At 40.5% G+C, this 23319-nt stretch overlaps 1 protein-coding gene across 3 annotated transcripts in view; it reads right to left on the bottom strand.

Moving 5' to 3' along the window:
* Positions 1-1219: 1219 nt before the first annotated feature.
* Positions 1220-23319, bottom strand: part of igsf9b (immunoglobulin superfamily, member 9b) — a 63053-nt gene continuing 40953 nt past the window's right edge. For 2 of the 3 annotated variants that reach the window (XM_088624716.1, XM_088624717.1), the window contains exons 11-22: positions 22125-22241; positions 21166-21316; positions 19341-19452; positions 18831-19006; positions 18059-18297; positions 17326-17410; positions 15400-15570; positions 14315-14351; positions 8950-12672; positions 8116-8291; positions 7784-7967; positions 1220-7417 (exon numbers count right to left, since the gene is read on the bottom strand). In XM_088624716.1, the coding sequence (XP_088480842.1) occupies positions 7798-7967; positions 8116-8291; positions 8950-12672; positions 14315-14351; positions 15400-15570; positions 17326-17410; positions 18059-18297; positions 18831-19006; positions 19341-19452; positions 21166-21316; positions 22125-22241 (5157 nt within the window). In that variant the 3' untranslated portion in view covers positions 1220-7417; positions 7784-7797. The remainder of the gene's footprint in view (positions 7418-7783; positions 7968-8115; positions 8292-8949; positions 12673-14314; positions 14352-15399; positions 15571-17325; positions 17411-18058; positions 18298-18830; positions 19007-19340; positions 19453-21165; positions 21317-22124; positions 22242-23319) is intronic. The other variant, XM_088624718.1, reaches the window with a different exon arrangement.

Here is a 23319-nt window from a genome sequence, read left to right as displayed (position 1 = left end):
AAGCCGATTATAAATAAAGCAAATGAAGAGAATTCTAACTGGCCAGTGCAATACCAAGTATGAAAAGGCTTTACCATTTCTTGCAGAGGTTGTTCAGTTTGTAGACCCTATTATTACATCAAAAAAATCCTTTCATATGAATATCTACATAAAAATAAAAGTTGTATTAGAGGAACCAGAACTCAAAAAGCATTTTTGAGAGTTACATAAGCCTTTAAGGATCTGAGAAAATATTTCCCAAATGACTTAATCCTTGTTCTTTCAGATTAATTGAGACACGCCATTTCACAAAGTAGGCCAGAATAATATATTGGAAATGGTATACTGCATCCTGGATGCAGTCAGCTCTTATGATTCCTCTCAAAACCTTCAGGTGTGTTTCAGACTAGAGGATGCGGGAATGGATATCAGTGTTGATAATGAACACTTGTCTGTTCTATTGGGGTCTGCACTGAGCCCAGCTAGTGCCGTCCTCCATTTCTTTTTACTGTAGTCACATCCACTTCATTCTTTGAAAAAAACTTTCCTGTATTTTGGGAACTAAAGCCTTAGTTTGATTAAGCCTTTTTATTAATTATAGTTACCGTACCTATGGCATTACCATAAGTTTTAATGCAAAACACTGAGGTAGTAGAATCCAGTTACAGAAATGGTAATAGTAGTGACAACCGTGCATAATACTACTTATTCAAAATTAAATTGCTTGTAAATTTAATTTAAATTGATTGAGAAGCACATTCTGTCCAAACAGTGTGAACTTTCACGATTTCTTAATAAAAGCACAAGAGAAAAAAAGAGATTGCTTGCTGCTGTTGTATTGTTCCCCCCAATAAACAACATGTATGAACTTTTGAAAAAGTCCATTATTAGCAGAATAGTACAGGGGTTACTGTGAATGAGTTAAAAGTCAAGACAAGCAGAAAACTTTCTGTCCAGAAAACACAGTGATATACCTTTTCTGGCAACCGGTAAAGACCTGTTTAATAACTTATACCAATTACAGTGGTTGCTATGCAGGAGTTTCTGAAATGCCAGAGCAGCAAGAGTGGCACATTTGAGAAATTATGAAGCAGAAGTGGTTGCTAGGTAACACTTAGGTGCTATTTCACAGCATTAGTTAATCAACAAGTCAATAGCAGCACAATCAACTGCAGCACAAGTCTCACTTTTCAATTTGTTATGCAGACAGATTCAGACTTTTAAAATAAAACTACTAAAATCAGCTGATCCACTTTATTTTATTTCCAACAAACAGACATATAAAAAACAAAGATCAAACATTTAGAAATCAACAATTTCCCCCACTTTGTACAAAATTTGAAAAAATTACTTCACAAAAAAAATCTGAATTATTAAACATATTAAAACACCAGAAAAGTTTTAAAATTAAAATTTATTTTTAAAATTCCTGGACAAAAAGTTATGAAAATAACCTAAAGGTTGCTATAGAGAACTGGGGAATTTCTACAAAAAGCCATAGGTCATCCGTAGGTTATTTTCATAATGGAACCATAACTGGTCGAATTTTAATTCCGACAATCTACCAGTTATCCTTACAAAACCAGAAATGTTTTTTTCTGTCTTTAAAAACCACATAAACAAAAATGTAAAAAAAACAAGTTTGAAGAAATTTTAACATGCGAAGGAAATGGCTGTAATCCATCCAACACAGAATAAACTACAACAGAATGACACTGAAACAGCACAGTCCCGTTCACACTTATAGACAGGGGGAACAGGGATGGGCATGTCTGAGAGCCAGCTATAGCAGTTCCCATATAGGACTTTCTCCCTTTAACTGCTGGTACTGTTTATTAACTAAAAAAAAGCTTAGAGCACTTAACTTTCCAGCCTGCATACTGCATACTGGTGTGTTTTGAACTGTGCAAATGGACTCAAATGCACATGAGTACATATAGGCATGTTAGCCCATTCTAGCTTCACAGAGTTTAAAAAGCAACATTGCTAGACTTGTAAACTTAAATTAACATTAACTAGTCCAAGACTAACTTTGAAACCACTGGGTAGTGGCTTTAGTGTCTCCTGCTTCTTGTTTGTGAAAAATACATGTTTCTGTGAATTCCATTAAAAGACAAAAGCCCATTAAAATACAGAGTCAATAGGGGCATTTACACTAGGAAAGGACAAGAAAAGGAGTTCTGGAACATTATGCTAAATACTAACAAATACATCCCAGAATGCATCCTCTTTGTCTCAAAATTGAGGTGATATTCCAGACCACAAAGATGTCTTATGGTGTACTTTGCTGGTGTAAATGCTGACTACGGTAATTTAATCTCATCATACATTGTTGTTGTTTTTTTTCTGTTAAATTTAACTTCAAAGCAGCAGTTAAAGTGGAGATTTGGACAACCCAAAAAATATTTAGGGATTTTTAGCAACAGCTAGGTCTCTAGTACATCTCTGGAAGGAAGTCCCAGAAAACTACAGGCCTAAAATGATTTAGCTTTAGCTAATAAATATGGTCACCTCCATCAAGAAAAGCTGGCAGTGTGTACAAAGCTTGTATTTAGTAGTTGTTATACACCAAAGGTGTTTATAACTGCAATATAAGGTTGGCAGGGACCCAAATTGACTTTTTGATTTTGATTAGTATTACATCAATGACTGTCTGGTTCATGTTTTCTTTTTATAGGCAGCAGGATTTGCTGTAAAATTGAGAGGTCTTCACACGGTGAACTCATCCCCCTCACATATACCAAATGGAATAGTCCTGGGTTTTGCGCAGGTCACCGCCAGCTTACCCAGTGAGAGGAGCACACAGAATCTGGGCTCTCAAAACAAGTAGAACAAAGAACCTTTGTCTTCTGCTATTGTTACTTTAAAACTGAAAGCATTGAGGCTGCACCACATCAAGAAGCACAGCCATCAGTGCAACACAGAACCATCAATCCACAGGACATGTGCAAAGGAGCGAAAGGCAATGAACACGGTTTTTAAAACTGAAATGGGCAACTCAAAGGAAAAAGTTTCAATACTTCTATACAAATGAATACCTGGGGTTTTATATCCCATGAGACACTTGCAAGATACTGTGTTCTCAGTCAGAGATCTGAATGATGTCTAAATATGAAAAATGTTTCTAGAGACCTTCAACCATTCTCTCAAAGAGACATCAGCACAACACTTTGCATTGCTTCTGTTTTAGCAAGCAGTGAGGGCCATTCCAGAAGTTTCTCAAGGGCACTCGGTCACTGACAAAGCAGGCCAAAGTGCAAGCAATTCTTTCAGAGTTTACTGATGTCCTGATTGCAGTCCTTGAGATAGCCATAGTTGAAATAAATGAGAACACCATGTATTAAGCTGACAGGTTCAGGTCAAAGACCAATGCAGTTTTTGTCAAAACTAAATAAAAAGTTTGCTTTACTGACTGCTTATTTTATAGAAAAGCCATGTGGTTTACTTCGTATCAGGGTTTAAGTAGGTCAGACATGAAACTGTTGCCCCTGTCTCAGATCTAAAGAATGCTTTCAAGGATTTCTGATAGTTTCTTTTAAAAAATAATTTTGTTTAGACCACTGATAACCTGACCAACACCAATAACATCCCTTAAAGCTTTGTGAACAGAATCAAACATTAGCGAGTCCTTATAAAAGTTTCCTGTGGTACAGTATATTATGATAGAGTACATTAAAGTTTAGTGAAATATGGTGAAAGAACAAAAAACACAATATAATGGAAAGCCATGCATAAAATAAGCATGGGTAAAAAACAAGATACAATAGTAAAATTTCAGTGCAATTGTACTGTAGTAAACTTTTATAAGAAGTGTACATTGTTTCATCTGGAAGCTTGTGCAGGTCAGGTGCACAGTTTTCCAGTTAGTCTGCAGAAGTCAGGCAAGAGCAGAGAAACAACACAAATTATCATTAGACAATGCTGCAGATGCTACAGACTGTAGCACAGGAAGAATCTGGAGAACAAACTGAGCTGTACTCTGCCTCCTGTGTCCTGCATACTCTAACAGGCTTTCATTTCTTTCCAAGAATTTTAAAGGTTTTGGTTCTCAATAACATATAAAACACTCCTGGAGACGTTTGATGCCAAACTTATGTAGAGACAGCAGGATTCCTTTGTCAGAGAAAAAGAAACAAAGGAATCCTGAAGGAGACCTACAGAATATTCAACAGATAATGTAGGGATTTTGGCCCATCTAGACTCTCAAAAGTTTTTTTCTGTGAGGTTTCCCAATTTTATCCACAACCGAAAACTAAAATTAAACGATTTTTCAGGCTTCCCTTCCCAAACTTGAGGGAATTCTGCCTATCCTTCTAGAATAACTTGTTAGACATGATGTCAGAAGTGCTTTCAAACAGAGCTCATAGGTAACCAGAGGTAGGCACCAGAACCAGCTACAGATTCTCTCACTATTAAATATCTTCTGAAAAATCCCAATAGAAATATCATCATGAGAAGAGTTTATTTTTTAATAAATTAAGTTTCTCTCTTACATATACTGCAGTAGTATTTCAATAACAGAAGCATACTAACCATAGAAAAATATAGCAAACACAATCATCTGCATTAGAGTGATTTTTCTTTCTTTTGAGACAATCTTTTAAAGATATATACATGTATATATCTGTAGAGTTATATTGAGGTTCAAATCAGTACCTTATTTTCTTTATAGAAGAACCAGTCCATAAAACATACCCATGATATCTTTTAAAAATATATAGGGGATCATATATAAGTTCTATAGGATTTTTCAACCACACTTCTTTAACCTTATGTATCACATTTTTAAATTCTTAAAATAGTATACCATATTATGTAACAGTAATCTGAACTTCACTCATAAATTCTAAGTTGTAAAAAGGTGATTAAAAGATTAAGGCTCTCTAATGTCTTAGAAGGATACCACTTACAGAAAAATATTCTCTTAATGCTGCCTATGCACTGAACTTCAAGGCAACAGATGCTTCAGAATTCATTTTCTCATTTACGTTTGGTAACTGCTTTAATACATTGACTACATGTTTTGGTTTTTGAATGTTTTCAGTTTTTTTTACATTAGGAAATTTGATTCCCTTGGCTTTTTGGTCTATTCCAATTTTGCCAGCAAGTTTCTTTAAAAAAAAACAAACACCCGCAGACAAAATAAAAGTCAGCATTTTCAATATGTGAGTGTTATATCTGCTTATGCAAATCTACACTAGACTAGATAGTAACTGGAGTATCTAGCAGCTGGTTTTGACATAAACACAAGAGCCTGCATCTGAAACAAAACTGGAATGGCTCAGACTGCCAAGGGAAGAAAGTCCAATTTCCATCCATGCACTTTTGAATTTTTGCTTTTAAACTTTGCTTTTTAACTCAGGAATTTCATTAATTTAATTTTCCTATAGCTCATCTGTATCTCAGTAAACACCACTCCATTACGATTATAGAAACCAAAGAGCATGCATCAATTTGCTTAGAAAATATAAAAATGATCATTGGATTATTCAATTTTCTTAAACGTTATATATAAAATTTATGAGTAAATTTCAGTCTTCAAAAACATCCACAGTATCAACAATGACATAACAATAGGTTAACAAATTTGTCTATATACCATCTAGAAAAAATAACAGCACAAGGAAATGGAGATGATATCCAGTAACAAAACAGATTACTGGTCATAGACAGCGATATGGCTTTTGACCTCATTAAAGCTCTTCTACATACAATGGCAAAGATCAAGACCATTTCAGTCTTAGTTTTTCTCTGTTGTTTAAGGTGCTTCTACACCACCGATTGATCAAGATACATCTGTAGTATAGACATTAATTGATTTATAGAGCTACATTTGAAACAAAGAGCTACCGGATACATACTGTATAGCACAGTAGCCAGTATATCAGTCTTCACGTTGTGCTGGAAGACAAATGGCAAAATATTTTGGCTCCAGATGCATCTCTTTTCTTAGTGTCTAGTGTTCAGGGAGCAGCAAGAACGATCAGGTAAGACACAACTGGGTGTGAAATCCCATGAGAGGGGTGCCTGATTTCACCCAGATTTACTGGTTTCACCTCCTTATTGAACACTGCAGCCTCTGAGAACTGGTCCCAGATTATATTTACTTTTTAACGCACAACTGGAAGAGAACATGGTCAGTCAAACAGGACACAGGACACTTAGTGTTCATCAGTAGTGCTGCACATCATCTCAATGTTGTGAAGCACATTGAGACCCACAGGAAAGCTGAATTAAAGACAAAAAGCACTACAGATTATGTACCAGCTGGGTACAAACACAAAGATCATTTTCTGAAATGTCTTCTCCAGGGCTTTGAAGGAGCATTAGTGGTATTATATTCTCTTACTTCTGAAAATCACACATGCAGAGGGTGTGTGTGTGTGAATAAGAACACTGTTTTATAATAACAGACAATGTTTCCTTGAGTGGGTGGTAGTGCAAACTTATATTACGTACAGTATAACACGATTGCAGAAACTCTTCATAATGCAGAAGTAGAAGACTGCTGCCTTTCAGCTAGATGAAATTAGGTATGGATCCCCGATCTAAGTGCAAGTCTTCTTGGTCCATCCATGCTGATACAGAATGATCTTGGTCAGGTAGGTTACAGTTCAGTCAGTCTGGATATTACCAGCTATTAAGTTCTCATCAATGAACTGCAGTAGTTGGGGACAAACCATCCATAAAAAAAACAATGAATCTGTAAAAATATGCCAAAGGAAACACACAGGATAGCAGTTCTACTGTCATGTAGGGATACCCAAGTGCTCTAATAGCATATACACTGTGCCTCTTAATTTTTTGTGGAGGCTGTCTGTGCTGTGTGGTTTGGTAAATCACAGAAATAAACTTCTACTTTTAATATGATTTGTTTCTCTACTTTGGACACTACTCTATGCCAAGCTTGCTGTTCTTTCCTGTGGTTTTACATTGCAATCCTGGTGTTTTGTTACACTAATTATATGTTTATGACTAAAAACTAAATAATATCTTTATGATCCCACCTTAATGAATATTTACTGTGAAAAATCATGGGATTATCACAGTCTATTATGGTAAACATTAATGATTAAAATCTTGGATAGCACAGTAAAATAGTAGGAAAATACAGTATATGGCAGGGAAGTTAAATCAGCATAAACCATAGAGAAGGGTCACAGTAAACACCCATGGCAAACTTTGACAAGGGAATTGGCTAGGACATGGATAAAAAATAGATATGAAGTGCAAGAAGCCCAAGAATGCAAAGCCGAAGCTCTGCCTTCAAACGTTTCTTGCTATTTGGTCCACAATGTAGCCCGCTTCTGCCCCACATAGTGAGAGCTGTCCATTTGGTACTTCTGATGTTGAATAATGTCCAGCCACATACAAGTCTGCAGTCATGTGACCAATTAGCAGAGGGGTCACGAATTGGCTGGTCTCCATGTTGCAGGCTCTTTAACAAAAGCAGACAGAGTTTTAATGTTGTATCCACAAAATGTGTACTCTTGATAACTGTTATGCCATTCTAATTAATTAAAATATTTATATCATATTGGACTATACAGTGGTAGACTTTAATATATAGGAGGTACATTTCAAGAAAATGAACAGCTGTTAAAAGAAACCATGAAAGCTATTGTTTAGTCTGAAACTGATAAAGAGACATATCTGCAAGGTCAGACTATAGGAGGTTGTAGCGTGAAAAACAGCCACACAGACAGCTAAGCAGCCAGTAAGAAGCTAGGTGAGTGCAGGTTGCCTGTGTTTAAGACATTTAGACAGTCCAAAGAGAGACCAACAACCAGACAGTCACACTGACCGTGTGAGGGGCACTCAGAGAAGGGCAGTGTCTGTGTCAGGAGGGGCAGGGTCATGCTGGGCAGCCTCTTGTGCCTGACGGAACTCTTGGAACTCTCTGCGCAAGGCATTGAAGCGCTCCTCACTGAGAGAGCCACATGGCATCCGAGACTGGGAGTCACTGGGGGACACAGAGGACAGAAGGCCTGGAAGAGAGAGACAGGGGTGAAAAGGTTGGAGATTGTGGAGGTGAAAGTAGAGAATGAAAAGGAATAACCAATATTTAGGACGAAAAACTAAAATCATCTGTGGGTGGACAATCAAATACGCTCTGACAAAGAAAGCTGGTCTTACCCTTGTTCTGCAGTTCTCTCAGGGCAATGGTTGAGCGGGGTCGCTCTCTCCTCCTATCCCTCTCTCGCGATCCACCCTCCACTGTGTTGTACAACCTCAGGGCCTCCAAAATCTCAGACTCTATGCAGAAATCGCCTGTGTCCCACTCATAACTCTCATCTACTGAGGTGTTCCTCCTGGTGATGGATAAACAGAACAAACCTGGGTCAAAATGTGAAAAGTTCGGACTGCACCCAGGTACTGTGGAGCTGCTACTAGGGATATAGCTGCCGGAATTGTAAAAATAAACCCACTTTTTAAAATTTGTTCATCATCATGAGACAAAATGGCATGCAAACTATGTCTGAGTAGCTTGCTACAAATAATACAATATCTTTGATCAGATGTTTTAATTTAAATGCCTCTACACTGGAATGCTTGATACTCACCTTTCTTTTTTCCTCACATTTTTATAAAACAGGTCAAGGAGCTCAAATAGCAAAGGACTTCAAGGGTTAAGGTAAAAGGATCACCAGCTATAGGTATTCATTTCAGATCACTGTCTCATTCTATGTTAACCACAGATTAACATAGATTAATAGATATGAGATTGTGTTGTATCTGATTTAAATAAAATAATAACACATCTAGCACTTCAGTTATTTGTTCTTAAACTGGAGGGCTGTATTCTTAGGCTGCTGTAGTTTTACATTTCAAATATTTATTTCAACAGAACAAATACAAGGCACAGAAACAAAAGTCTTGAAGAAACACAACAGATGTACATTGTGCATATATTTTCTTAACAGGACCCGTGGATTTAAAAAAAGTTAGGAAAAGTTAGCTCTCCCTCACCTTTTTGTAGGTCTCTTTTCCTGTAGCTCTAGCATAGTTCTTTCTAGTTCAGCCCCCTGCCGTTCACTTTCTTCAGTGGTTTCAGGAGAACCAGGGAGAGAGGGGGTGAGGGACAGAGACTGACGGAGTAGTGAGGAGGGGCCAACACTTCCTCTCCCACTGCTCTGGCTAGCATAGCTAGCCCTGGCTTCCTTCACATCCCGGAAATCCTTCATCTCCGCGTCTGTTTCCCCCTCTCCCTCATGTTCTCCGGCTGTCTTTCCTTTTGGCTCAATGGAAACATGGTAAGGTGAAGGCCAACTATAACCCCTCGGTAAGAAGGCCCTTGCAGATCCTCGTCTGGAGTCTAGAGGCTGTAGGAAATCTCCTCTCCCCATTCCAGGTCCGGATGGAATTACCTGTGCTGCACGGAATGATTCAGGAAGGGATGATTTTGGTTGCACAGGGCCTGGACCATGTTGGTAGTCACTAGGCCACCTGGACATTTCAGGAAAAGTTACAGCCTGCCTTTGTAGTTCTGAAGATTGTCGTTCTGAAGATTGCTTATGCCTTTGCAAATCCATCCCTGGAGGTAAATACCTAGGTCTGTGAGGTAAAGCGGTCTCTGTGGTTCTAAGAGTCTCCCAGCTGGCCTTGTTTTGAGGTCTGAATGCAGGTGGTCCTTTTAGGAAAACTCCCCGTCTTGAGGAAAAAGGAGCAGGAGCACGGCCTAGACTATAGGACTTAATTTGGATATCTGGGGCTGGTAATTCATCTCGCAGACACCTTTCAGACACATAATTTCTTGGGCATGGGCTCTCATAACTTTCCCATTTTTGTGACCCTAAACTGACAGACTTCTTCAGAAATGGACTGGATTTTTCGGCCTGAGGTACAGTCCTATTTAGACCACTACTCATGGACTTTTTCAGAAAGGGTGTAGGGGTTTGACAGATTCGGGAAACAATGTTGTTAGTCCTACTGCCCTGGGTTTCTTGGGTGAAATCAGGCCTTTGTTGTTCCAAAACATGCTCCTGTTGTTCTGCTATAACATTTGCTTGCATGTTTGACTTTGTAGCAGTTGAGTCCTTTTTGGTTAGTGACTCATGGGTTGCATTGGGGCTCAGAATTCGTCCAGCCTCTAAATCAAAATCCGTCTTCTCATTCAGTGAATACTCAACATTTTGATCACAGTGAGGTCTTGCATTTTTATGATGAGTCTGTTTAACTTCATATTCAGACCTGGGAGAGTGTTCAAAAGTGTCCTTAAGACTTCTCTCTGAAGCTGTCCAATATTCACCTGAAGTTGCTGCCTTTGAAGTGGACTTCCTGGTCTCCAGCTCAGTGGAAAAACATTCAGTCTTCTGGGTCTCACAAGGATCCAAATTCCCATGAGAACTATGGTTATCAACAAATGTATCTTCCAAAATACCTGTACATTTCTGACTAGTGTCTGTCTCTGTGGTTTTTTGCACATGAGGTTCAGAGTCCTTTGGAACTAAATTGGGTTCAGCCTTAAGGAAGTCACCATGCTTCCAATCAGCACTAGTCTCCAATAAATCTGTGATTTCTGTTACTTCTCCGGGTTCATCTACACTCATTTCAATAAACCCTGGGAGGCTCAAATACTCTAGAATTGCACTTGTCTGAAGTGGGGATGCTCTAGACTTTTGTGAGTTACACAAAACAGTTGGGGAAGAGGGTGGCTTTAATGTAGGTTTCAGGAAACCAGACATTTTGCTAACAGATAGATCAGAATGATCACTGTTGGTGTCATTTTCTATAAGAGGTATAGCAGATGCATTACTGGGACTGTCACTGAAAAGGTATTTATCACTCTTTCTGGAACGTGCCCTAATCCCCTCCTTCTCAAAGTCTGGAGATAACAGAGTAGTATTATTAGGAGGCTCATCACTAGTCTCTTTAGTCTCCCTTTTGTCATTTGTGTTCTCTCTTGCCATATCCCTCTTCCTGCCTTGCTCATATGGGAGGGTGCAACCAGTGAACAGACTCTCAGGCTTTCCATCATCCTCTTCAGATTCCCCTTTTTCTGAAGGACAGCGGAGCGTAGCTTCAGGAGAGCGTGTGAAAGCATCTGGATACGTTTCCCTCTCCGTTTCAGTCTCCAAATCAATCCCAAGGACGCAGCTGTACTGTTCAATCTGCTCTTCCCTCTCTGCCTTGGATATCAGGGTGGGACTTGAAGTAAAGGTCAACCCCTCTAAATCTCTTGTAGTCTCCCTTGCACCCTTTGCAAGAATTGTCTCTTCAGCCAGAGCATCCTGTTGCTGATGCTTCCAGTCCTCCTCAAGCAAAGACTGACTTTGACACCTCTTCACCTCTGCCTCTTTGTCTCCCCTTTCCAATCTCTCGGGGTACCTTGATTTAGCCTCTCTGACATCCATGGAAATGTGAGGGAAAGTGTCAGATGTTGGGGAGAGGAGGGAGAGAGAGGTGCACTCGGTGACAGGAGACCCCGTGCACTCAAAGCCTGCTGAGGCACCAGAGTCACGGACAGCTGTCCTGTTCATAGGAGTCATGGGGGTGGTATTCTCTGCTGGGCTCTGAGCTGGAACCAGGCTGGTGACAGAAGTGACAGGACTGATGTCCCAGTGGATAAAGGAGGATGAAGAGGAAATCTGACCTAATGGGCTACTTGTATTGCCAAAATAACAACCTCTTCGGAAGCCAGAATCCTTGTGGGACTGCCCCATTGCCAGCTTGCTTTTTGGCCTAAATGTGACCTCTTGTGGTTTCCATACTGGCTCGGTCTCCCCATCTTTTGTCTCCCACTCTGTGTCTCTCCCTCCTGCTCTCAAGCTGCTCTGATTCACAGCCCTGCTATCACTTCTTCCTTCTCTCTCCTGCACCCGTTGGCTCACTGTATACTGTTTTAGCTCTCTCTCAATCTCTTCCCTCTCTTTTGCTAGTTTTAGACACTTGCTCAGACTATCAATCCCTTTCTCATGTTCCATTTGAGACACTTGTCTTTCCCTGTCTATGGGGAGATAGCTAGAAAGCTTGTACCTTTCCTTCTCTGCCTTTTTATCTTTTTTTACTGTGTCCAAGTTTAGGATTTCTTCTCTTGACTGAGATTGGGCAGTACGAATACACATCCTGTACTTTTTTAAAGAATCCCTGCTCCGTTTTTCCAAATTGTCTGAATAAAAGCTACTGTGTTCTCCCTGCATCTCCCCATCCACCTCGCTACACAGCTCCTCCCCGTCCTCATCAGTATAGAAACAGCCACTTTTAGAAAAGTTTTTGGCCATCAATTTCACTCTTCCAGGAGAGCTGTTGGGGCTACGGGAACGTGGGAGGTTCACAGTGAGAGTCAGCTCCTTCTTCTCATCCATCTCTGAGCAAAGTGAGTTGGATTTTGGGGAGCCACCAGGTCCGGGGACCCCAATGCATCGTGGGAAGTCCTTCCTCAGGCTCTTCTTGACTTGAGAAGTGGCACTGGTCTCCTCGTAGGGCTGCACAATGAACCGCCCATCAGGACCACGTGAGATCGACTCCAGGGCAGCAGTAGGGGAAGACAACCCCCCTAGGTGGCTCTCAAACAGTGTGTAGCGGGGGGGTGGAGCTGCATGGGATAGCAGCTGCGTCCGCTGGTCCTGGTATTCACTCCGACTGGCCTTCTCAAAGGAGGAGTGGTCAGAGGAGGAAGAGGAGTGGCTGAAGAGAAGGGGACACAGTTTCAGCTTCAAGACGCTGTCGGGGCTGTCAGCAAGCGAGCCAGCTCTGAAAAGAGAAAGGTAGAGGGGGAAAGAAGAAGAGAGAGAGACAAGGAATGTCAGAATTGAGTGATTTGGGGGTAGACAGAGGAATGACAAGGCGTGCAGAGAAATGGTAATGAGAATTAAAGAAGCAGAAGTATGGGTGATGGAGAGAATGGGAAGGAAGACGGTCAGAGAGACAGGAAATCAGGTGACACTGGATATTAAATTAATGTCTAAAATATCTTTGGGAAACATATTACCTAAGAGCTGTAAAACAGTATAACAGAATGACAAAAGCTTGCATGATACAAAAAGATATTTTAGTTGACTGGTCATCATCTCATCCAAACATTCAAAAAAAAAGTCAGAGGTGTTTTGGCCTCATCAGTACTTATTTATAGTCACTGCAACTTACCTACAAATATAAATTCTAAACCTTTTAAGTCTACAAGTAAAATCTTGTTGACATTTCAACTTGCAAAAACACCTAATAGGCTTGATGGAAACACCCTCACCTTCTGAAACGTTTTATTCCCTTTACTTATGTCCCTACGTCTTATAAACAAGGAAGTGAGTGTAGGTGGATTCTTATGCATCATGTCTGCTCTAACACTACTGCCCAGAGGTGATGTATAATAAGCCAAGTTCTCTCCCAACCACCATCTGACACACTGGAACCCATTTACAGCCCCAAACATTACTAATTGCATCCTATATGAAAATGTTGTCTTAACCACCACCAATAATCTCAATCTTTTATTAATTATCACCTGGTTGTGTTTGTTTACAAACCACAGAGGCTTCAGTGGCAGGCTGACTGTAGTCTCTAGTCTCCTCAAAGACCAGCCTGCCTCAAGGACTTTTAGAAACTCACTGGTATATTTCTAAATCACTAGAAATGTTCGAGGACGTGAAAGAGTAAATAAAAGAGCTGTATAATGATTAGTAAGGAGGTAGCCAAAAGACTTAAAGGAAATTTGCTATGCTATACAATTTTTGAGAAAGTTTACTATGGAATTACGAACATCATTTACATATGTGATACACAATGTATACTTAATGGAAATGGTATTTATAAGAGCATTTAGTGAGGAATAACAAAAGAAAAAGCTCCTTTTAAACAGCCCCTTTTCCTTGTCCAGTACTTGATCATACAGTCTGCCCACCACAACACTTTCTAACAATTTCCAGTGATGGCATATCTTTTTTTTTAGCTCAGTCTTTTAAAATAACATGGATGTCTTATGAACTGTAAAGAAATGTAATGTTCAATGCTTCTCCCACACTGGGAGCACATGATTTGTAAAGTTTTATAAGATATTAATTACTAGATGGATCTTTAAGAATTGGCCCATTGGAGATTTCATAATGTTCGACACACAACACAGAATGTACTAGCCTCCAGACATATTCGTGTTTGCTCACGGGTCTGAAGGAAACACAGAAGGTTGTTCTTATCAGACAGTTAATCCAACAAACTGCACCAGACTGCACAAGGTGAACCAGGTTTTATTGCTATAGGTGAAAAGACTGGTTTGTAATAGATCATATTATTTTATCCTTGGGTTCTGGCCCTGGATACTGGGGCAGTTTATAGCTCAAGAGAAAACAAAACAATTACAAAAGTGACATGGAATGAGAGATGAAGGAGGGAGGGCACTTACTGTGGAGACGGGCCCTTCTGGAAGGCGATTGGGATATCTGAAAAGGTCATGAGGGGGCAGAGGTCACACCATGGTCAAATAAAAAAATGAGATGTACAAACACACTGAAAACAAGCAAGCAAGAGAAGCTGTCATGTCCATAGAGTTCACAAAAATAACTCCAGACTGACACATACACCAAGAATTGGAGCAAGACAAGAAGGTAAATCCTTGTATGTAAAGGAACAACTAATGGTTTATTCCATGCAGAAAAGAGAAGAAAATAAAACATTTTGGCTGTGGAGCCTTCTTCGGATGTATGACATTTCAAACTCAGATTGTAGAATCCATTTATAAAAGCACAACAGTGGAGAGGCTGCTATAATTTTGTACAAATCAATTATTAGTTACAACTCAAGCTTAACCTTTGCAGGACAAGACCAAAATGGGTCTTCAGCTGCCAAGCGAAAATAACAAATCTTTATGAATGTATTCTTAAAGAACTACCTTCTACAAAATCATTTCTTCTCTTTTCAGCATGGAATAAACCTTTTCTTGTTCCTTTGCAGCCTACACATGCTGACATAGTTACCTACTTGAATCCTTGTATGCAACAGCATTCTATCTCTTAGCAGACTCTAAGGTTGAAACACTTTTGGTGAAAAAAAACAAGTCTAGTTGTGCCTGTCAAAAAATGCCCAAGGAAATGTTGACTACTGCAACCAATCCAATCCGCATCTTCTGGTGAAGGATTCTGAGCAACTCCAGTAAGTAAAATACACAAAATAATGTTATTACACACACTCCCTCCTCTCCCAAATATTTTATTATTATTAAAAGCAATATTTTGGAGAAGAGCAATGATGAAGTCTGAGAAGGCTGTGGATTGAAGGTGTAGGGAAGAAATAATATATTAATGTCTGTTTTAGCTTATTCACTGTGATTTATCTGAACCTCTCTACATCAACAAGCAATGTGAGCAATTAGCTGCAATGTGCCACACCTTGTCCTATCAACTCCAACAGCTGTAACATTAATTTCTTAATCCACACCAGATGTACCCTTGTCCAGTGGTGAACATTCAAAAGGAACACTTGTGTTTTTACCTTCCCTTCTTTTCCTGCGGCGTCTCTCTCGCCGCCGGTTCATGGCACACGCTGTCACCAAAGATAGGATGATAGCAACGCACAGGAAGCACACCCCTCCTATCACACCAGCCACTAGCGGCTCAGGAAGGAGCTCCGAAAGGCGAGTCCTGGCAGGGTACATGTCCATTCCTGAAATGATATTACTGTGTGGTACAAACAATGCACAACTGCTGCTGTTTTTGTCAGAAGAGCAATATAGAACATTCTAGAACTATGGCCTCCCATTCTGCTCAGAACACTGGAACACTGTACTTCATGCACTGTATGCTGCTTAGGTCTGTCCCTGCAAGATGCACAAGACCATCTACTTGATACTTGATTTTTTCCATGTATTTGTTCCATTTTGTACTTGTCAATATTCCTGTTTAACGGTACATACAGTATAGCAGTTGTGCCATATCTGATCCTACAGTTACCATCAACCCCTATAAGTCTAACAGAAAAAGTATTTAAAATTTTTTTGGAAATTGTCAAACAATGTGTACCTTACCAATATGTGGCAGAACAAGATGAAGATTTGTGCTTTAGCCACATTCCAGAGAAGGATGTGAAGAATGACCTGCAGCCCTTTTTTACGTGATATGGCATTACGCGGGGCGTGTTCAATGTGGAAATGGAGCCCTGGATGAAGGGTGACGCGTTGCCTTTGTAGCCACAGCTGTAATGGCTGATTAAGGACGAGCTGTGAGGGCTCTTTAAAAACACACTTAACACCCCCCTGAAGAGATGAGCAAGGTGAACCCCGGAAGAGGAGGAACTTCCACCGGCGGTCCCAGAGGGGATTATGCCTGAGCTAAGGCTGCCGTTGTTTCTGCATTTTTATTTTCTTTTTCTTTTTTCGCCTGTCCCATCATGCATCTCTACCGGGGCAGGCTGACCCTTTTCACATGTTGAGTCTTTATTTAGTTTTGGCCTTGTGTTCCCTGCTCTTCCATACTGGACCCTATTAAATTGGGTAAGTCTAGTCTGGTCACCACTGTGCTAAGCGGTTCTTTTTCCAGAATGGTCTTACCCTATATAATGGTGTCCAGCCTGGATGCCGTGGCACACAGCAGCGCTTTTTCATTTTTCCCTTTTGTTCTTGTTTTTCCCCTTTTTTAGTGTTATTTTCATTTTTCGCTAACCTCACGCTAGCCTCCGTCCCTGGGTGTCGACCCTTTTACCGATGCTCGCTGCGACTTCTCCCACTCCCACATTCTTACACTCACCAGCCAGAGGAAGCCAGAGGAAGATAACTGGTCAAGTGACGTTTTAAAAACCCGAGAAGCAAAAACCTCATCTGCTGTCAAACAGAGGGCAGATCCACTGGAGTGGAGTAGGAGAAGGAGCCAAAGGACTAAGAGAGAGAATATGCGAGAGCTGGAGGATTGAGAGTGGGACTGTGATTTGGAAAAGGAGAAGAGTGCTAATACTGGTAAGCAGCACAGCCGCCTGACTTTGGTTATTAAGGCACTCATATGGTGCTCTGAATGGAGCTTGGGTTTTTGTTGCATTTTCCATTACATTTTAACAATTATTTTCTCTGTAACTAAACTCACCCCTTTTAGCACATCATTATGAAAGAAGCTTCATGGACACCAGAGGACAGAGCCCAGATTTGAGGCCAAAAGCCAAATGTCATCAGTAGTTATGGATCTCAGCTGTTGTTCTCTTTTCTTTTTAGGATGAAGATATTTCAGAACAGGTCCCCACAGTTCTGTAGTTATATTTCCAATGCATTTATACCACTTGATTTCTAGGGGTCCATGGTAACGTTCCCTGTTTATATCAACATTTCCATACACATTAAGCCCTCTAATGCACAGTATTGTGAAAATGTATGGATGAAAATTAAGACTGACTTTAATAAATGAAAATCACTTTAGCCCACTGAAGGACACCAACCTGCAGTAGAGATGTTGACTGATTCGCTGGGCTCACTGATCAGCTGACCATCCCGAGACAGCATTCTCAGCTCATAGTTGCAATCCTGAATTGGGAAGACAAACGTGGTCATTTGTCAACTGGGTCCCCACTTAGGTATATACTAGTTCACCGTGCCGATGGGACACACTGAATGTGGTGTGCTGCTTTGCTCACTGAAGATATCTCATTTTGTTGGTGCCTTACACCTGTGTAGAACAGGGATGTGGCAGAGATAAACAGAAGGAGTGGTATCTGCCCCGTCTCATTCTGATTCAAGTAACGATACATCTTCCTACCACTTCCTGGAAATGCTGGAAATTCACAAAAGTAAACTCCCCCACATACAAATTGTTGTAAATGTAGTATGTTTTCCCTAGCAGACTAAAAGAATCTTTATTCATGAAAAGGAAACAGGAAAAAATCCTGTGACAGCAGCACCCACCGATACAACCTACAAGCACATATGCTGTAGGACTTATAGAGTTTTTTCAATGTAGATGCATCCGAAGGCAGTGAAATAAGGTGTTTTGTGCTCAGAACATCTACAATACTTTCATTCTTTTGATTCTTTCCTTTTTGGAAAAGAATAATCTACTGTATGTTTGAATACAATTATTGCTCACTCCTCAGCTATTGTATAGCGCTGTATCCCAAATTCATGGTGAAAACATTTTACACTTACATATCGAAGCAATTCGAAAATGATTTTTACCTTAAGTAATCCCTGCACCAGTATCTCACTCTGATTGGCTTCAATGAAGCCCTCCAGTACCACCCACTCCCCTTTCTCACGTCGGGACTGCAGTATGAAGCCAGTGACGGTTGTTGACTCTGCGAGAGGTGGCAACCACTGCAAGACCACACCCTTTGAGCTCTGATTGGCTGACAGAGACCTGGGTGGGGTCAGGAGGGGTGGCGATTTCACAGTTGGGGGTGGTTTTGTTTTAGGAACTGAGACGAAGTGGCAAAGATGCACAGAGGGAAAGGAAATATAAGAAACAAAGACAAAGAAGAGAGAGGGAAAGAAATGTTTAAAAAATTAAAACAGAGATATACCCTGCTATTTTATAATCATCCAATATCATGACAATGTATCAGCCTTTTTATCATTTTACACGTCATTCTCATCCATCATGCCAACCAGCACCTTGGACATATTATGCCAAAATGAACTGTCTCCTTTGCAGAAAACTAGTCTTCATCCGGGAAAGAAGAGCAACTTCAAACTTCAAGAGTTATTGCTAGACAACCAATGGGTCATCCTTAAGCACAAATAAAGTCAGACAATTTGTCACCAAAACATCTACGCTTTAGTAAAATAACTTTTTTTTCTTATTTGTGAATGTCTCTGCCACTAAAGGGAATGTCTGGGAAAAAACTCTATGTGAAATAATTTAACTTGGGAGTATTAATACAAAAAGGTACTCATGCAATTAATTAGGAATTCTAAAAACTAATTGCCCTGGGTATGCTGTGGTACTGACCCAGTGTGGAAGCTGTGATAATCTCACTGAAGGGGCCTGAGCCCAGCTTGTTCTGGGGCAGGATGCTGAACTGGTACCCAGTCCCTGGGAGTAGCCCTGTCACCAATAGGTAAGACTGGGATGGGGGAACCGGAAGAGATGTCCATTCATGTTTTCCCCTGGACACCTGCTTCACCCTGTAGGAGAGGGAATTTCCCAAGATTGAGGTGGTTGGAAAACGGGAGATGGGGACAAAGACAAAATGAGAGAAAAAAGGATAGACAGAGTTTAATGTTTAACAATTTCAAACTGCAGCCTTGTAACTACACAGGCAAAGAAACAGGTGGGAAAAAGAGGCAGAGAGGTATACTAACAAGGAGCAAAACACCCAAGACAAAATGAACAGAAATCTGAGACAGGTAAACTAACAACAAGATATACAAGACATAAATTGAGCATATAGGTGAGACAGCCAGTCAGAGCAACCAGAGAGATTTACAGATACACTGATAGTTGGGTGTTCAGACTGACCAGACAGTGAATTTCTGTGAGTATCCCCCATCAAACCCAGGTTCCCAGGACACATTCATTTTGTTGGTTCCTGGAACCAGAGTCACTGCAGAAACTGCATGAGGACTTGTGCCTGAGAAAGAAAGACGGAAACAAACAGTGTGAGAGACGAAGAGTGAGAAATGCAAAGGGGGAGGGGCTGCTCTTATTTCTGTGTTAAAATAATACATAAGATCTTGAAGTAAATAAATGGGTGGATGAAACACCTGGGCTGGTAGCCAATGGCTCCATGACAGGTTTGGGTCTGAAAAGCACTGACTTCTGGCCTTTTCACACTGTCATACCCAAACCCAGCTGAGCCTTCATGTAACAGCTGAACCAAGCCAGAACCATGAGGCACCAGTTTCACAAGCTGTCTGTTTGGCTCAGAGCTGGGAGCAAGACTAGCATGTCAATCTGTCATGGAATCCTACAGTTGAAGAAAAGAGCCATTTGACTCTCTTTTTGACTTAATAATAAAGTATGGAAATGTCTAAAAAGAGACATTTCAAGGATAAGGGATTTGCAGCAACAGAAAAGCAAACACAATAGTTCAAAATGACATCAAGTAATTTTTCATAGTGTTCTATGTTACTTTTTAAATAAAATATATTTGCTTTTATTTAGGAGTTCAAAGATCAAGGTATATTTTACCAGAGTAATAGATGATGCTGATTATTTACTCTGGATCCACTAACACCTGATCTTTTCACCTGATATAGTTTTGGTAATAAAATCTAAACATGGTGGCATTAAAATGTAAAAATAAAAGTTTAATTTTATCGGTCAAACACAATTATTGTCTAATAATTTAGGTTTATGGATGAATTGCCACAGTGATAAGAAGGGGACTTCAGCTTGAAGACTATGTATTTTCCTTAATACTTTAACAGTGCACAAAGTGATTGCTCATTAATGAGAGTTGCCCTTGGTGCTTCATGTTAAATACTAATTAAAGGTATCACACTACATATAAACTGTTCATTCTTCTGGTTATATACTTCACATTCCATGTGACAATATTGTGTGAATACAGTGTAGTAATATACATAGAGCAATAGAGTATTACAATTAAGTTAAAACAGTTTTTAGAACAAGAGTCTATGTGACGAATGCGGCCCTCTGACTATGACTCCACTGCCAGCAGCTGTATCACCCTTCAGTTTACAACTGGCAACTGAAACTTAGGAGGTGTGAGCCTGGTCAGTACCTGGATGGGAGACCTCCTGGGAAAAACTAAGGTAGCTGCTGGAAGAGGTGTTAGTGGGGCCAGCAGGGTGCACTCACCCTGCGGTGTGTGTGGGTCCTGATGCCCCAGTATAGTGACAGGGACACTATACTGTAAAAAAGTTGATGTCATTTGGATGAGATGTAAAACAGAGGTCCTGACTCTCTGTGGTCATTAAAAATCTCAGGGTGTTTCTTGAAAATGACTAGGGGTGTCACCCCGGCATCCTGGCTAAATTTTCCATTGCCATCAATCATGGCCTCCTATTAATCCCAGTGTATGAACTGGCTTCATCACTCTGTTCTCCCTCCAACTGATAGTTGGTGTGTGGTGAGAGAACTGGCGCACTATGGCCATCACATCATCCAGGTGGGGTCTGCACATTGGTGGTGGTGGAGTGGAGCTCCCATTACCTGTAACATGCTTTGGGAGGAGTGTCCAGAAAAGCACCATATAACTGTAAGCTATTATTATAAAAAGCAACATATTTTCGAAGCACTATAATAGAGGAATTAAACCTAGTTTTTGCTGGAATGGGTGTGCCTGAAGAGCGTGTCTGCGCTTTAACGTGTCACGCACCCAGCACGGAGACAGCGGTGCGTGTGGAGACCGCGGCCACACGATTGCGGGCACTGCACTCCCATGTCCCCTGGTGGTCCTTACTGAGTGGGCGCATGATCAGGGAGCCATTCTGGGCCGTGCGGAAGGGAGAGCGAGGGGCAGAGCCCACCTGGTGAGAGACAGGGAGAGGAGAAGGCGAGAGCAATGATGAGGGGAAAGGTGGGAAGTGGGAAGAGAAGCACATGCACAGGGATGGAGTGGGTGAGGTTTACAGTGAGATGCATAGTTCTCTCTTTTGTATGAAATAAAATGATATTGAATAAAGCAATTATCTCTTTCATATTAAAATGCCCAATGTTTTAGATTGTGTTCAGAGAGAACTGAACTCCACACTCATGGAAAGAAGCTCTACCTACTGTGAGCCAGCTCACAGGTACACTGGTACACCAGAGGTCCCTGGAGAACTCTGTGGACCAGCTGGAGTAAACTGCCCATAACCTCCAAGAGTTAAAACAGGCTGCATGTGGGAAGTGACCCGAACAAAGGGTGAAAACCTACAGCCACCCTGCCCTCCACAAAACATATCTAAATATCATAAATGTCAACTTATGTAACGAAAGGCTACTTAATGGAAAATCCAAGATTGCTGAGGTTGTTGGTGTTTTGAATCTCCTGACTGATCTGGAGAGAATATCTTGCCTATTTTATTTTAGAAGTTAAAAACCTCTCTCGCCAAACAATAAAGAAACAGACTACTGTTTTGAAACAACACCCGAGTGGTCCTTATTGCTATGTACAGCACTTGCCAACCCACTCAATCTCAAAACAGCTCACTGGAGGGATAAAAGAAATTGCATTAGTAGGGAAGTTGATTCGATCTCAATTTATTCTATCCACACCAGGGGAGAATCTGCTATAAGAAAGTACCATATCTCCTGCCTGTCCCTAACAGTGTGGTAGTGATTGACAGCTCTCACCTTGCTCCAGGTGATGTTAGGGGATGGGTCACCATGGGCTTCACAGGGAATAACGAGGTCTCGGCCCACCTCTTGAAGGTACTCCGCCCGGGGGGTCACCCGGAATGAGGGAGGGTCCTGAAATGAGGATCAGAAAAGGATGGGCGTGTAGCATTCTTGCACATGTGCACTATAGTGCAGCTATGCTAAAGAATCTACTAAAGCTTTTTCAGAGAATGCTTGAGCTGTTTCTTTTGCATTTATAAAGACTTGGACACCTATGGAATTTAATAAGATACAGTAATCCCTCATTATAGTGCTTCACCTGTTGCTTGAAAACTTCTCATAAGGTGAAAACTTGTACAACAGAAATTACACTTCTATTACTTCTCATGTTATAATTTCAGATTGATTCCAGAATTCAAAAATATACCCTCAAAAACCCAAACTTCACCTTATTATAGCACAGAATGGTACCTAAGAAAGAAAAACAATAACATTCCCGGTTAATTATTTGACTAACGTGCTTCATTAACTGATGCATAAACGATAGATAGGAAAACAATCACACTCCTGCTTATTAATGGTACAGTACAGTAGCTACATCATTACAGTTGTTAGCAAATTAATAAACATTAGGGACTATCCTGTACTACACGCACTTATACTCAAACCTTTATTACTTCATTAACTTTTTTGTAAGAAGTAATAACGTAATAAGTAAATTCCTCATCTGTGAAGATGAGAGAAAAGGAGGTTATGCTTAATAAGCTCATTAAAAGAAAAAAACAGGCAGAAATTGCTACAACTTGTATAATGAAAACTCATAAAGCAGTTGCTCATATAGCAAGGGAGGACAGTACACAGTATAAACTGATATCACAAACAAATGATTCTATTTGTGATTCTGTTTCTTCTGGCGGCAAAAGGAAACAAAAAAGCAGTCAAAACATTCAGTGACAACAGATGGTTTCACTCTGATTGGGGCCCATCAGTGCAGAGCAGCCAAGTCTGGACTATGTTCATGTTGTGGTTTTGTCTTTCATTCCAGCTGGCTGTTCCAGTCATTTTGGAGGACACAGGACTAAAGATTGTACTTTGGCCTAACAGCAGGGCACACGCTTAGAAACAGTCACAGGTGTAAATATAAATGTTTTGTACTCTTTTAAAAAGCAAGTTCTTAAGAGTGCATTTGTCAAAGGAAGTGTGTTTCCAT

Source organism: Lepisosteus platostomus, chromosome 3 (genome assembly GCF_059453375.1).
Source record: "Lepisosteus platostomus isolate fLepPlt1 chromosome 3, fLepPlt1.hap1, whole genome shotgun sequence".
Lineage (NCBI taxonomy): Eukaryota > Metazoa > Chordata > Actinopteri > Semionotiformes > Lepisosteidae > Lepisosteus > Lepisosteus platostomus.
The sequence above is the reverse complement of the archived record's forward strand: the minus strand, read 5'-3'. Positions and strand labels throughout refer to the sequence as shown.